Source organism: Lutra lutra, chromosome 8 (assembly GCF_902655055.1).
Source record: "Lutra lutra chromosome 8, mLutLut1.2, whole genome shotgun sequence".
Lineage (NCBI taxonomy): Eukaryota > Metazoa > Chordata > Mammalia > Carnivora > Mustelidae > Lutra > Lutra lutra.
In genome coordinates, this window is record NC_062285.1 from 39,456,723 (window position 1) to 39,470,139 (window position 13,417).

A 13,417-nucleotide genomic window follows, 5' to 3' on the forward strand; every position below is an offset into this window, starting at 1 on the left:
GAATTCACCTTTTTTGTTTGCCATCTCAGGGATACAGTATCCTGAAAATTGTTATTTCTTATGTTTTGCCTAGCTTTTAAACTGATCATGGGCATTGCCTGGGAGTGCTTTAAAAAATCCAGATTCCTGGAATCTGTCATTGGCCCATTTGAGGCCACCTTTGGAATAGTGGCCAAATATATACCAGATGGCTGACATTGTTCTCTTTCTAACTGGAATGCCAGTATTTCCTGTGCACACTTGCATCAGAATCTCTGATTAAAGGAGTCAGTCATTTCTGCTCAAGATCTGCGTGGAAATACATTTATTTGTTGTAAATGGGTTTGCTAGAACTAGATAGAAAGTGTCTGGAAGAGTCCATAGAAACCAGATGAGAATCTAATGCTGTGGCTATGGTCTTGAAAATAACTTGTGATTTTCTTTCCGATGTATGAGCTCACTTTTATTCAGCCATCAGTTTAGTGGCCGATGATGGGGACTGAGGCTCTGTGAGGGTCAGGTCTGAGGTCCAGATCAGGTATGTTATATGGGCTGAATCTGTCAGTCAGCTTCCCTGAGCTACAGTATCATTACCTGCATTTCTGGCACTGCATTACTTGGCATGAAGAGGTTGTTGGGAAAATGTCTAACAGATACACTTGAATCTGTACTTGAAACCACTTGTAGTCTGTACAGATGGAATTATGGGTACTGAGTAAATCCATTCCATATTTGAAAGATATTTTCTTCTTCTAGAAATCTCAGGAGATCAGGAGATAAGACACTTCTCGATAAAGACATTTGGAGTACCCTTGAACCCTCTAAGGAGTATTAAGTATTATTAAGATTCTGATAATTATTTTTCTCAGTTTTGTCTTTTTTCCTGCTGTCTCCTCACCCTTTCAAGGGGAATGAAAGGTCTCTGATTACATGGTGGGGAAAAAGTCTCCTTCACTCCACTTTCATAATATATTTATGAAGGACAACATCGACCCAATTGAAGTGTAAGGATACTGTAACCAACACATCTTTATTGAGCCCCAGCTCTATACCAAGTATTAAGGGAGAAATAATAACACATAGGATATGGCTACTGGTCTGAAGGAATTTACTTCTTGGTTGTAGAAGCAACACCTACAATTGTGAGACCATATTTCAACAAAATAGCACAGAATGTAACCAGTAGCTTTAGACCAGCAGATGCCATATGAGCTCAGAATAGTAGTAGAAGAGACCAGGTGTCAGGGGCTGGAAAAAATGACTGACTTTCCATGATGACCATGTTCCTGAAGATAGCAATTGCATAATACTCAGAAAGTGCCAAGGAAGGTGGTAGAATAGAGCCTAGAGAGTGGACAATGTGGAGGGGGAGGACCAGATTCAGGCAGGCGGAAGAACAGAATGCTAAGAGTAGCCAAAGCCAGTGTCTAGTGCCAGTGAAGAGCCCAGAGGACATCCAAAAATAGCATAAGGGCATAAATTCAGACTGCCACAAATGGAAGTCTCATACTCCTTTACCACATTTTAGAATTTCCTGAAAATATTTACATACTCAGCATCTTTCAGTCATCACAGTAGGCTCATGAAAGTAGCAAGACACATAATTGTTGTCACTTGATAGAAAAAGAAACTGAGGATAGGAAAGGTTAAATTGCTTTTGCATAGTGACCTGACTAGGACAAGAAAGAACCAAGACCAAAACCCACAGATGTTCCATCTGTATAGTCTCTGCCGGATACGCCCTGTTCTATGGATGACCCAGTCTGGGGTGGGAAACCATGAACCCAGCTCAGGTCCTACAGGGATGGTTTGACCCAAATACAAAATTAAAGCTTAGTCCAACTCTGGGTGAGGTGTGGGTGTGAGGACATTGGCTATGTCTTTCTGCACATGTGCCCGTACAGGAAAGCATAGAAGGAAGCCAAGTGAATGGTGACCTCTTGGAAGTCAAAGGAGAGAAAAAAATCTCCTGTTGCCTTGGGGAGGGAAAAGGGAGGAAGTGAAGGGAGTGGGGGAGAATCTGCTTTTTAAGCCCATTAAGGAGGCAGAGCCAGGAGCCAAGCATCCAATTAACCTGACATCTCTTGCAGCCAAAATATCTGAGGATATAAGAAGAGAATTTAATATGTGGAGGCTTGGGAGAAAAGTGACTAATAGCTGGAAAACAGCCCCAGTTTACTTAAAAAATAGGTCAGGCCCAACAAATCCAATAGATTCCTTCCCAGCAGTTACTGATCCAAGAGACAGAGGGAGTGCCGTGTGGGTGCAATACCATTTTGACTTGAAGCAGGCACTGCTGTTGTACCACAAAGAGACAGCCAGGGGCTGATGGGAAGCGCCCAGACACAGTGCACAGCTGCGGAGGACTGCCCTTCGAATTGAGACACATCATGACCCTGGCAATGACAGCAGGTGAGGGACTGGCCCAAGGTCACCTGGCCTAAAGGTGATGCAGCTACACTCAATCTCAGCTCTTTCGTTGTGGGAGCTAAGGGGCTTTCTCTGAACTGCTGCTGCCTCTGGTCCAGGCGTCCTTGGCCTGGCCCTGACATTGTTTGGGGTATCACAGTAGCACCAAGGCTATTCCAGGCTGGCCCTGGGGACTGCATTAGGGGTCAGAGAATAATGCAGACTGCAGGTAGCTGTCCTCAGCTCTGTATGGACCAGGATTTCGTAAGGATCACCGGGGGAGCTTGTTAAATGTGTAGCTTTTTGGGGCTCGCTCCCACAGGCTCTGACTTCCATTGGTCTGTGGTGGGGCCTGACTCCCATCCCAAGGTGGTAGATGGAGATTTTAATAGAGAAACACTGTCCTAAATCAGAGTTCCCCAGATGGTTTCCTCAGAACATTAATTTCTAGAGATGTTTATAGATTGCTCAGAAAAGAAGGGTGTCACAGCCATAAATTTGGTAGCAAAAGACACCCTCTCTCCCTCTTGGAGATTCACAATTTGTTTTAGCAAAGTAAAGGTTTAAAAGTGTTGCCATTAGGAAATCTCTTAACATGTTTAGTATATAGATATATCAAATCATTATGTTGTACCTTAAACTTACATGTTACATGTCAATTATACCTCAATGAAGCTGGGGGGGAAAGAAAAAGAAATCTCTACAGCTTATTTGTCTAAACGTACTTGACCACAGAACCCCTTTTCTAGGAATATCTGGTCTGTCGAATACAATGTGGAAAAATGTAACTCTCTAGACCAGTGGAGCTCAAACTCTGTGATACATCAGAATCACATGGAGGCTTGTTGGAACAGATTGCTAAACCTTACCACAGAGATTATGATTCAGTGGTTTCTGGTGAAGGCTGAGAATTTGCATTTCTTACAAGCTCTCGGGAGATGCTGATGCTGGTGGTCTGGGGACTAGTCATTGAGAACCACTGTCTTAGACCCCTCTGTAAGCCCTGGCTCAGCCAAGTGTCCTGCCAGGCCTCCTGGCAACATTCCTCAGTGCAAAGCATTCCCCAGTCGGAAAGTGGGGACTGACAATAGAGGGTGGCAGGACCCGAGGGAAGAGGATTCCAGGAAGGGCAGCCTTGGAGAGAACTTGAGTCTGAAGTAATTAGGCATGTGAAGATAGTTTCTGCCAAAATGCCAGTCATAGTCAGGGATACTGTAAAACAGGATGATCCCAGTGGGTGACAGCAGCTGACGCTCTGTGACAGGCATCAGTGCTTGGGCTTGGCCCAGGGGGTTCTAGAGAGAGTCTATGACTTTAAAGAGCCAACTCTAGTGGGGGACATGAGGGTGAGTGTTGACATGTACAGTCCAGGGTGTCCTGGTGGCCATGTACAGGAAGGCAACACAGTTTTGTGGGACCAGCAGCATCTAGATGCCTGTCCCCCAGACTTGCAGGTTTCTGACTCCAAGAGTGAGAAGCCATGAGCTGGAACTACATACCCTAGTACATGTGGGACTATGTACTCTAGCATAGCACTTCTTTGCGTGGAGGCTGACTTCAATATTGCTTTGCTGGGGCTCAGCCCAGATGATAGGAAACATGGCTGCAGAAGGGTAGATGCAAGGGTGGAAACAAGGTTGTTTTTGGCCAAAGGCAGACATGAAAGCTATGTATTTTGATGTGATCTTGGACAACAGGAGAGGTCCACATGCCCAACAAAGCACTGTTGCCTGACATTCTACCATTAGAATTTTCTCCTTTCAGTTAAAGCTCTGGTCCCTATCTAAAGGCAGACAGATGGTGCCAGAAGAGCTCACCCTAGGTGATTATCAACTACATGGATCACAATATCACAATATTGTGAGTAAACATCAGAATGAAGAAAGGGCGTGATTAGTATCTGGGGGTGACCCTGGGGCAGGGGCCACATGTGAACATGGGCTAGAAGAAGGTGGGAGAGAGAAAGAGGCATCTGGGAAAAAAGATGTGGTGAGAACTGGTGAGGGGCTAACCCCTCCTCCCACACTCTCCTCTGCAATGACCCACCCTTTGGAGACCCCTTTCTGTCCCCTCCATGGGACCTCGGGCCAGGCAGGCTGCTGCTAAGGACAGACGACTCAGGTTAGAAAAAGCTCTCTTGACATTTGGAAAACAGAGCAGGATTTGGCTCCTCCAGTGGAGCCTCTTGTTCTCAGGAAAATCGTTTTTACAGCTTGGGCTAGTGCCAGTAAGAGCCATTTATAGCCCAATGGGCTTGGGTTAGCTTCAGCTGCCTGGTGCAGAAAGTGCTGGCTTCTCTCTGCCCCCTGCTGCCTAGCTTCCCCCTTCATATCTCCTTCACCTCCATTCTCCTTCCAAAGACCTCCTTCCCCACTTCCCCACCACTTCTTCTCTATTTTCTTAGAGGTTTCAGCTCTGGAGTTGCCTGTGTGACCCTAGACACATTTCTTTTCTTATGTGGGCTTCAGTTCCTCCTATAAATGGGAGCTTGCTGTTTGTTCCCTTTTGAACTCAGTTACCTTGGAGAGGTACTTACCTCTGCCTACCTTCACCAAAGCATTTTCTTCCTTTTAGTCATTGCCTGTTGACCCTTCTTTCTTTCCCCAGGACTGGGGCTTCCTGTCTGGGGCAGCTTTGCCACCTGTTTCTGAGCACAGAGGTTATAGCAGTAGCTCAGTTAAGCTTGGTGCGACTGAACTGAGCTAAGCACAGCATCAATGTCAAGAGGATGACTTTGGGGTCCAACAGATATCAGTTAGGTCCTGGCTCCATTACTTGTGAGCCCTGACTGAATTTTTTTGAGCATCAGTTTCTTTGTCTGTAAATTTCAGTGCCTCATTGAGTTATCATGAGGCTTTTATGAGATGGTGTTTGTAAAGTACTCAGCACAGTGCCTACTCTTAGGGATCTATCCATGTTAGGGATCGATCATGATCATTATCATTACCTATCATCTACCCTTATTTTCAGATGGCAGTGAGTTTGGGAAAAAAATGCCCTCCCTAAATCCCCCCCCCCCCCAAACCCCTCGCCACCCTTCAAGGACCTGCTCAAACACTACTTCAGGAAGCCATCCTCCTTTTGATGTCCAGCTTTGGTGTTTCAACAACCTTTTATCTTATCTCAGGATCTAGTGGGACCTGGGCCCACTCAGCCCAGCAGAATGGGGTAAACTAGGAAGATCACTGATGATTTACTGCTGAGAAAAACTGCCGAAGATGCCTTGGGAAAGACCAGGTCTAGAGGCATGGCACAGTGTTTAAAGAGTCCCAATCAGCAGTCGACGCTAAGAGCAGAAGACAATGTCACAAATCCTGACAGTGACAAGTGCGCCTCAAAAGATCAGGAAGGCAGGCAACATGCTATTCTGCAAATAGTGGTGCCCTGAGTCCAAGGCCCTTGGAGGAGGTGGGAGAGCGAGGGAAGGCTGTCTGTGTGCACCATGGTACCAAATATCCCACTGCACCAATGGACCTCGAGAATAATGGGAGCACAGACAGGTCTCATACTGCAACACTAGAGTGTTTAGTGGGAAGGAACCTGGGCACAGGGAGAAAATCGGAGCTGTGATAGCCACAGCTGTGGGGAGGCTGGGAGTCAGTCTGGCCTCCATCTCCCACTGTGATTCCAAACCCTTGTCTGACTTCCCAGCCAATATAGACAAGGTAAGTTGAAGTTTGAAGCTGCCTTCACTCAGAGCCTCTGGTTGGCCTATGGAGGAGTCAGGGCTTCTGACTTCCCAGATGAACTCACCATCTTCCTCTAAGATCCAAACTCTACATTGCTCGAGTCTTTCCAGGGCCATGCAGGGTAGGTAGATGTGGCAAAGACTAGGTTTCCAGATCCCCTCCAAAGGACCTTCCAGTATGGCCTAACCAACTTTGATAGCTTCCACAGAAAAATCTGGATTCCTATACTGGTTCCTACATGCCCATATGGGGATCTGGAGGATTTGTATACACCTCGGTTCTTCTGCAGAAGCTGCACAGCACCTTGCCACAGCTGATATTCAGTAGGTATTTATGGAATGAAAAGCAGCACCCCAAGTAGCCGAATGCCTGGGGACCACAGGCCACCGCTGTTTCCCGCCCTACTCCCAGCCTCTAGGGATAGGACACATCTATCAGCTAACGGACAGAGGGCAAGTCCCCTCTGCAAGGGGCTGAGCCAGGCTGACAGCCTTTGGGACCAGGAACTGTGCCACAGTCACCTCTTTGTCCTCATGGATTGACCTGTGGTTATCAAAGGTAAATGCCACCCCCCCTCCCCGCCCCTGCCAATCCATTCACCTGCTTACCTTATGGGTGAATGCATGCATGGGACATGCATGGGACATGGTAGACACTTTGTAAGTTGGCCATGGAGGAAAGAACCTCAGGAACCCTATGGAGAAGGAACATCGGAGTCAGAGCTAAGGGGCGCAGGAGGCCCTTGTGATCCTGATTACGTATGCTGCCCGAACCAACTAGGACCTTTTCCTCTCTTTAATGTATTTAAATTGAGTCAAGATTGGACTCTACTTCATGCATGGAGACTTCTTCAGCTCTAGACGTGACGGCACATCTAGCCGTCACTAGCACAGCGTCCTTCTGGATAAGTGAAGCTAGATAGAAGTTGTCTTTGCTTTGGTGCTATTGACTGACACTGGAGTGCCTCACCTGGGTTGCATATCCTCAAAGGAGGGCAGACACAGAACTGGAGGGATGAGGACACATTCTCCCTAAGCCTCTTCCCCCCAGGTCGCCAGGTGCCTCCAAGGTCCTCAGAGAAGAAGGCTTCTGGCTTCTCTCCCTGGCCCAGCCTCATTCCCCTCTACCTCCTTCCCTGGGGTTCTCTCCCAGGTGATCCCCTCAACCTTTCACTGAGTAGATGGTCTCCATCTAGAGCGCTAGCCTCGGCTTCTTTTCAGAGGTCTGGGATCACATTTCTTTCTTTTTTTATTTTTTTAAATTTTTGGCCGATGTTATTATGCTTTGCTCTTTTCAGAAGAAGTACCTGTTAATGGCATACATTTTACAAAGTGTCAACAGGCAGGAAAGGAAAGAATTAACTGTTTACCGTCCAATACCCTGTCGTAGTTGCTTCCAATTCTGGTGACTTCTTTGAGTCTCCCCCTTAACACAGGCATGGATAGGTTTTAATTTTAAAAATGTGATCACACTGTCTATTCTTCTCCCACTTGCTCTCCTCAGCCCACAGTTTATCGTGATCATATTTCTTTTATTAAACACTCTGCCACAACATTACAAGCGGATGCATAGCTTTCTGTTGTGTGGATGTACCTTCCTTTATGTAATCAGTTCTGTTTCATGGAACCTCTAGGTTGACTCCTATTTTTGTGTTGTCTGCCATGATTCTTTCCTCAGGATGAATTCCAAAAGAAGTAATTACTGGGTTTAAGGATTTGTGCTTTTAAAGGCTTTTCATGCATCTTTATCAAACTGCCTTCCAGAAAAATCCTCTCTAGAACTGTATAAAAGTACCTCTTTTTTCTATAGCCTTTACAAATGCAGTGTTACCATAGTTGTGGGAGGAGTCAAGCTTATTTAATAATTAAAAATGATAACTTTTGTTTTAATTCGAAGCTACCTGGTTTCTATAGAGGCTAAATATTTTTGCCTCATGTTCATTTGCCATTTGTGTTTATTTTCACGTGAATTGACCATAAGATTCTTTGTCCAATGCTAAATGAGGGGTACTCGCTTTCCTTTTATTTGTTTATAAGAGCTCTCTACATATTAAGGATATTCATAAAAAAAGATAAAAAAAAGATTTTATTTATTTATTTGACAGAGAGAGAGAGAGACAGTGAGAGACTGAACAGAAGTAGAGGGAGTGGGAGAGGAAGAAGCAGGCTTCCTGACCGATACGGGGCTTGATCCCAGGACCCTGGGATCATGAGCTGAGCTGAAGGCAGATGCTTAATGACTGAGCCACCTAAGTGCCCTGACTCAATGACATTTTAAACTTCACAAATCTGGAGTACCTGGGTGGTTCAGATGGCTAAGCATCTGCCTTCTGCTTAGATCATGATCTCTGGGTTCTGGGATTGAGCCCTACATCAGGATCCCAGCTCAACAGGGAGTCTGCTTTTCCCTCTCCCTCTGCCTCTCCCCCTGCTCATGCTCTCTCTCCCTCTGTATCTGTCTCAAATGAATAAAATCTTCACAAATCCAAATGGAAATTCATTATTCCCCCTCTCGCCCTAACTGCTCTTCCTGCTGACTTGCTTTTTCCTGTCAATGTCACCACTGTTTTCCTGGTCACCCAGGCTTGAATTGTTGAGGTCATCTTGGGTTCCAATGTTTCTCTTTTCCTCTCTATCCCGTCCATTGCCAATCCATAGGCAATCTCTATGGAGATTTGATTTCTGTGGTTTCCCTGGCGGGCAGACCCTCTAACACAACAGTAGTTCCCGTTCTCATTATTTCTTGACTGGACTTTGAAAATGGCCTCATAAGTTCATATCTTGCTCCCCCAACCCCAGTTCCTTGACTTGTCATTTCTTCTTGCCCTTCCTGGACCCTGCCACCACATTAATCTTTCTAAAGTAGAGCTCAAGCATGGAACTCTCTGGTAACAAACCACCACCAACTCCCCCTTGTCTTGTATTTAATTACAACCTGTTAACCTGGCCTTAATTTCCTTTCAGTGGAATCTTCCACTATCTCGGCCAAGTTGCTCCTTAAACAAGCCCACAGTTTTCCCGCCCCTCTGCCTTTTTCTCCAGCCATTCCCTCCTACTGGAATTCCCTCCCACTATTTCCACCTAACAAAATCCATTCAGAAAGCTCCCCACCTACCCCACTGCCAGCTATCCCAAGATTTTTCTATTCTTTAAAGTGAATTCTCTCTCTCTGAAACTCCCAGAACAGTTTGCTTGAGCTTTTCTTGTGAAAAAAAGAATCCTATTCCCTCATCTAGCGGAGCCCTCAAAAGTCTTACGTTCCTACCAGAAAGCAGATCCATTTGAGGGCACTCTTCTTATACATCTCTGCTCTTCCACAGAAGCTGCACAGCGCCTTGCCACAGCTGATATTCAGTAGGTATTTATGGAATGAAAGGCAGTACCCCAGGTAGCCGAGTGCCTGGGACCACGGGCCACCGCTGTTTCCCGCCCTACTCCCAGCCTCCAGGGATAGGACACATCTATCAGCTAACGGACAGAGGGCAAGTCCCCTCTGCAAGGGGCTGAGCCAGGCTGACAGCCTTTGGGACCGGGAACTGTGCCACAGTCACCTCTTTGTCCTCATGGTTTGGCCTGTGGTTATCGAGGTAAATGCCGCCCCCCTCCCCATCCATTCACCCGCTTGCCTTATGAATGCAATGCGTGGGACATGGTAGATACTTTGTAGGTTGGCAACTGAGAAAAGGATCTTGGGGACCCTATAAGAAAGAGAACCTTGGAATCAGAGTTGAATGGCAGCTAAGGGGTGCAGGAGGCTTCTGTGACCCTGACCATGCACGCTGCCTGGACCAGCTAGGACTTTTTCTCTCTTTAATATATTTAAATAGTGTCAAGATTGGGGTCAGCTTAATGCATGGAACCTTCTTAGCTTTAGAGGTGACTCTGCAGCCAGCACGGGAGTATGCAATTGACACAGTCTATTTTTAGCCTCCCAGAGACCGTGACCAACATCCCAAGCCGAGGGTGGGCACACCTGCTGCATTCTAATGAGGCAGCCTCGATTGCCTCTGCCAGCCAGCCGGGATCTCACCGACCTCAAATCTGATGTTGCTAAACTGGGAAGTCTGCTTATTTCCCAGAGGCTGTAGCCTAGATACACCAGGAAATGGGACCATCACCCTCCCCTGAGCTCACTCCTCTCCAGCCCAGGACACAGGGCAGTCTGGGGGCTATTCGCACAGCATAATGGAGAGATGGAGTCTCTTGGGTTTCTTGATCTTGCTCTGTCCTAGGGCTTCCCTATTTCCCTTGTTGGGAAGAAGATTAATAAGTCTGAGCTGATTCAGCTCAGAAATGAGAAAATCATGGCATGAAACAGAGACATGTTTATGTAATATGAATAATAATGGCAGTAATAATATTAGAGCTTACTATTGCCAGGCACTGTTCTGAACACTTCACAGGTATGGACTCACCCAAACTTTTTGACCGCTCTCTCAGAGGAGTTTCATCATGTTGTCTATTTTATGGTGGAAGAGACTGAGGCACATGGTGACAAATGACTTCCGAAGGTCATTCGCCAGCCACTAAGCAGCAGGGCCATGTTTTAAAGCCAGGCAGTGTGACCCCAGGATCTATGCTCTACACCATACCACCTGCCTCTCAATAGTTATTTTTAATTTTACTAGCGGCAGACTGGGATCCAGGAATCCCAGAGGACCAACTACTGGATAATACTGCTTCTCAGTATTTTAAACTTCTGCCCTGCTTTGAGCCCTTTGCTGTGCTGTGCACACCTGGATTCCTATGCTCCGGGGAGAGAAGCTTCTTCTCCTAGGTTGACTTCCGTGTCTGCAGTCAAGCTAAACGTTTGGGCCCCATAACTCCCCGAATTTTCTCTCCTTCTCCCACGTCCCCTTAGCCTGTGAAGGAGGAGGGGCTGGCCACGGACCCCCAGCAGCAGTGGGGTGTAGAGCGGGGCTTCGTGGCAGGGTTGGGAACTCAGAAAGAGCGAACGTGCTCGTGTGCAGGCAGGAGGCCCCCATCAGCGTGGGCTTTTGCAGTCCAGAGGCAACTTCTGCCAAAGTTCAGAGTAAAGTTCACAGAAAGCAGGAGGGGAGACACCAGGTGCGAGGCCCCAGAACCTCAGAGACCTACATTTTGGAGGACAAGTGCTGCCTGCTGGAGAGAAGCCCAGGAACTCAATCTTCCTAAGGGCACAGGCAGGTTTCAGTTTAACAGATACTGATTAGGGGCGCCTGGGTGGCTCAGTGGGTTAAGCCTCTGCCTTCAGCTCAGGTCATAATCTCAGGGTCCTGGGATCAAGCCTAGCATCGAGCTCTCTGCTCAGCAGGGAGCCTGCTTCCCCCTCTCTCTCTGCCTGACTCTCTGCCTACTTGTGATCTCTCTCTGTCAAATAAAGAGATAAAGTCTTTAAAAAAACAAAACAAAACAACAACAACAACAACAAAAACAGATACTGATTACATGCTAGGCCCTTTTATAAGCACTTTACAAACACCAACTATCTGATCCTAGGGATGACTCTAGGACATGGGGATCATTTTATTCCCATTGGAGGGATAGGGAAACGAAGGCAATGAGAAGTTAATAATTTTGCCTGAGGTCGGGTGCTAAACTCGTAAGTGGCAGAGCTGGGGCTCCGGTTTTGGCAGACTGGCTCTGGGAGCTAGGCTCCAGCCTCAAGCCTCTGTGATGATATACATCTCTCCCTTTAGTGTGTGTTCACTATTCGCCTGTTAAGGAATGTATTTTTGCCCTTGTTTAGCAGATCTGGAAACTGAGGCCTAGATTGGCTCAGATCGCCTGACTAGTAAGTGATGGAATTGGGTTAATTTGAGGTCTTTCTGGCTCCTCAGTAGCATGGAACCTCTCTACAAGTCACAGCCCTCAGCTGGCCTGCCAGAAAGCCGGAAGGGTCCATGGCACCTAAGGAGTGGCTGCTGAGCAGACAGGAGCTGCGGGGCTCAGGGAGGGGAAGGAAGGTGGGGCGGCATCTCAGAGGGCAGGACCTCATTGCTTCTGTTGACACCAAGTTCCTTCTCTTCCCCTCAGGTGAACAGTCCCCCACCGCAACCCCCTCAGCCCGTCGTCCCACCCAAGCCTGTGCAATGTGTCCATCATGTGTCCACTCAACCCAGCTGCCCAGGACGGGGCAAGATGTCCAAGCTGCTGAACCCAGAGGAGATGACCTCGAGAGATTATTACTTCGACTCCTATGCCCACTTTGGGATCCACGAGGTAAACCATGCTGAGCTCAGCCCTGCTGTTCCATCACTGTTATAAAACAGTGTTATGTGTTCAACTGTCTGCTGTCATAAAGTGGGTTTTCCCAGTGGCCCAAGGTCCCGGGCCCTCCCTCCTGAAAGCCTCTCTGGGAGAGGGTCAGGGCTAGGCTTGCAGCGGGTGAGTAGCTGGAAGCATATGTTTGTGCGTTTCTCTGCCAGAGAGCAAGGGCTGGAGGGGGGCAAAGCTTAGGATTTCTTTCTTTTATGGTCCAGCACCTGTGTCTTCTCAATCCTAAGCCCAGGTGATCCAGGTGGACCAGACGTCTTTGCTCTAGATCCCTGCTCTAGGAGCTCAGATGCTTTGCAGCTCGAATCCTGTGGCTGAGAAGACCTTCCAGAGGCCATGCTGTCTGGTCTTCAGGGAGGCCTTAGGAGGCCTTAGGTCCTAGACCAATGAACACCTCCAGGGGAAGAAATACAGCAAGCTTCCTTGGAAACCTGGCCCAGGTCTGCCATCCTGATTGATTCTCAGGAAATTCTTGTGTTTCAATGCTTGTCTTGTACCATAGCAGGGAAGATTTATGTTCCTTGTCGAACAGAACAGAGCTTCCCTGCAGCCAGGAAGCCTGCACCCTCCTCTCCTCCAGCATTTTCTCCAGCCACCCAGCCTGGGGACCGTTCACTCATTAACTAGTGCTTACGCAGTGCCGGGCACGGTTCTAAGCACATTATACGTATCATTTCACTTAATCCTCCTAAGAACTCTATGAAGTAAATATTTCTATTATCCCCTTACCGTATGAAGAAATACTGAAAAGGGAACAAAGCCCTGCTTGCTTTGCAAATGCGTTTTTGAAGTGAGACTCAAAGCTCCTCTTTCAATTAGATGCCTGTGTACACCCTCCCTGTGACAAAATGGTAACACTGTCACTGCCGGAGGAGTATTTAAAAATAATAGCCAGCACTCCCCCCACCCTCCCTCCCCCCCTTTTTTTTAATAAGTGCTTGCAGCATGCTGGGGATTGTTCCAAGATTGTACCTGATTGGCTCATTTAAATTCCTCAGGTCAGCCCTAGGAAGTTGGTATTATTATTTTTGTCCCCAATTATAATTACTTGTATGTTTGTTTTTAGACAAACCAAATTTGTATTAT

General features: G+C 47.1%; 1 protein-coding gene across 1 annotated transcript in view; it reads left to right on the top strand.

Moving 5' to 3' along the window:
* PRMT8 (protein arginine methyltransferase 8) overlaps positions 1-13,417 on the top strand; it is a 101,948-nt gene that overhangs the window by 35,363 nt on the left and 53,168 nt on the right. The window contains exon 2 of the mRNA XM_047742943.1: positions 12,092-12,277. Within this exon, the coding sequence (XP_047598899.1) occupies positions 12,092-12,277 (186 nt within the window). The remainder of the gene's footprint in view (positions 1-12,091; positions 12,278-13,417) is intronic.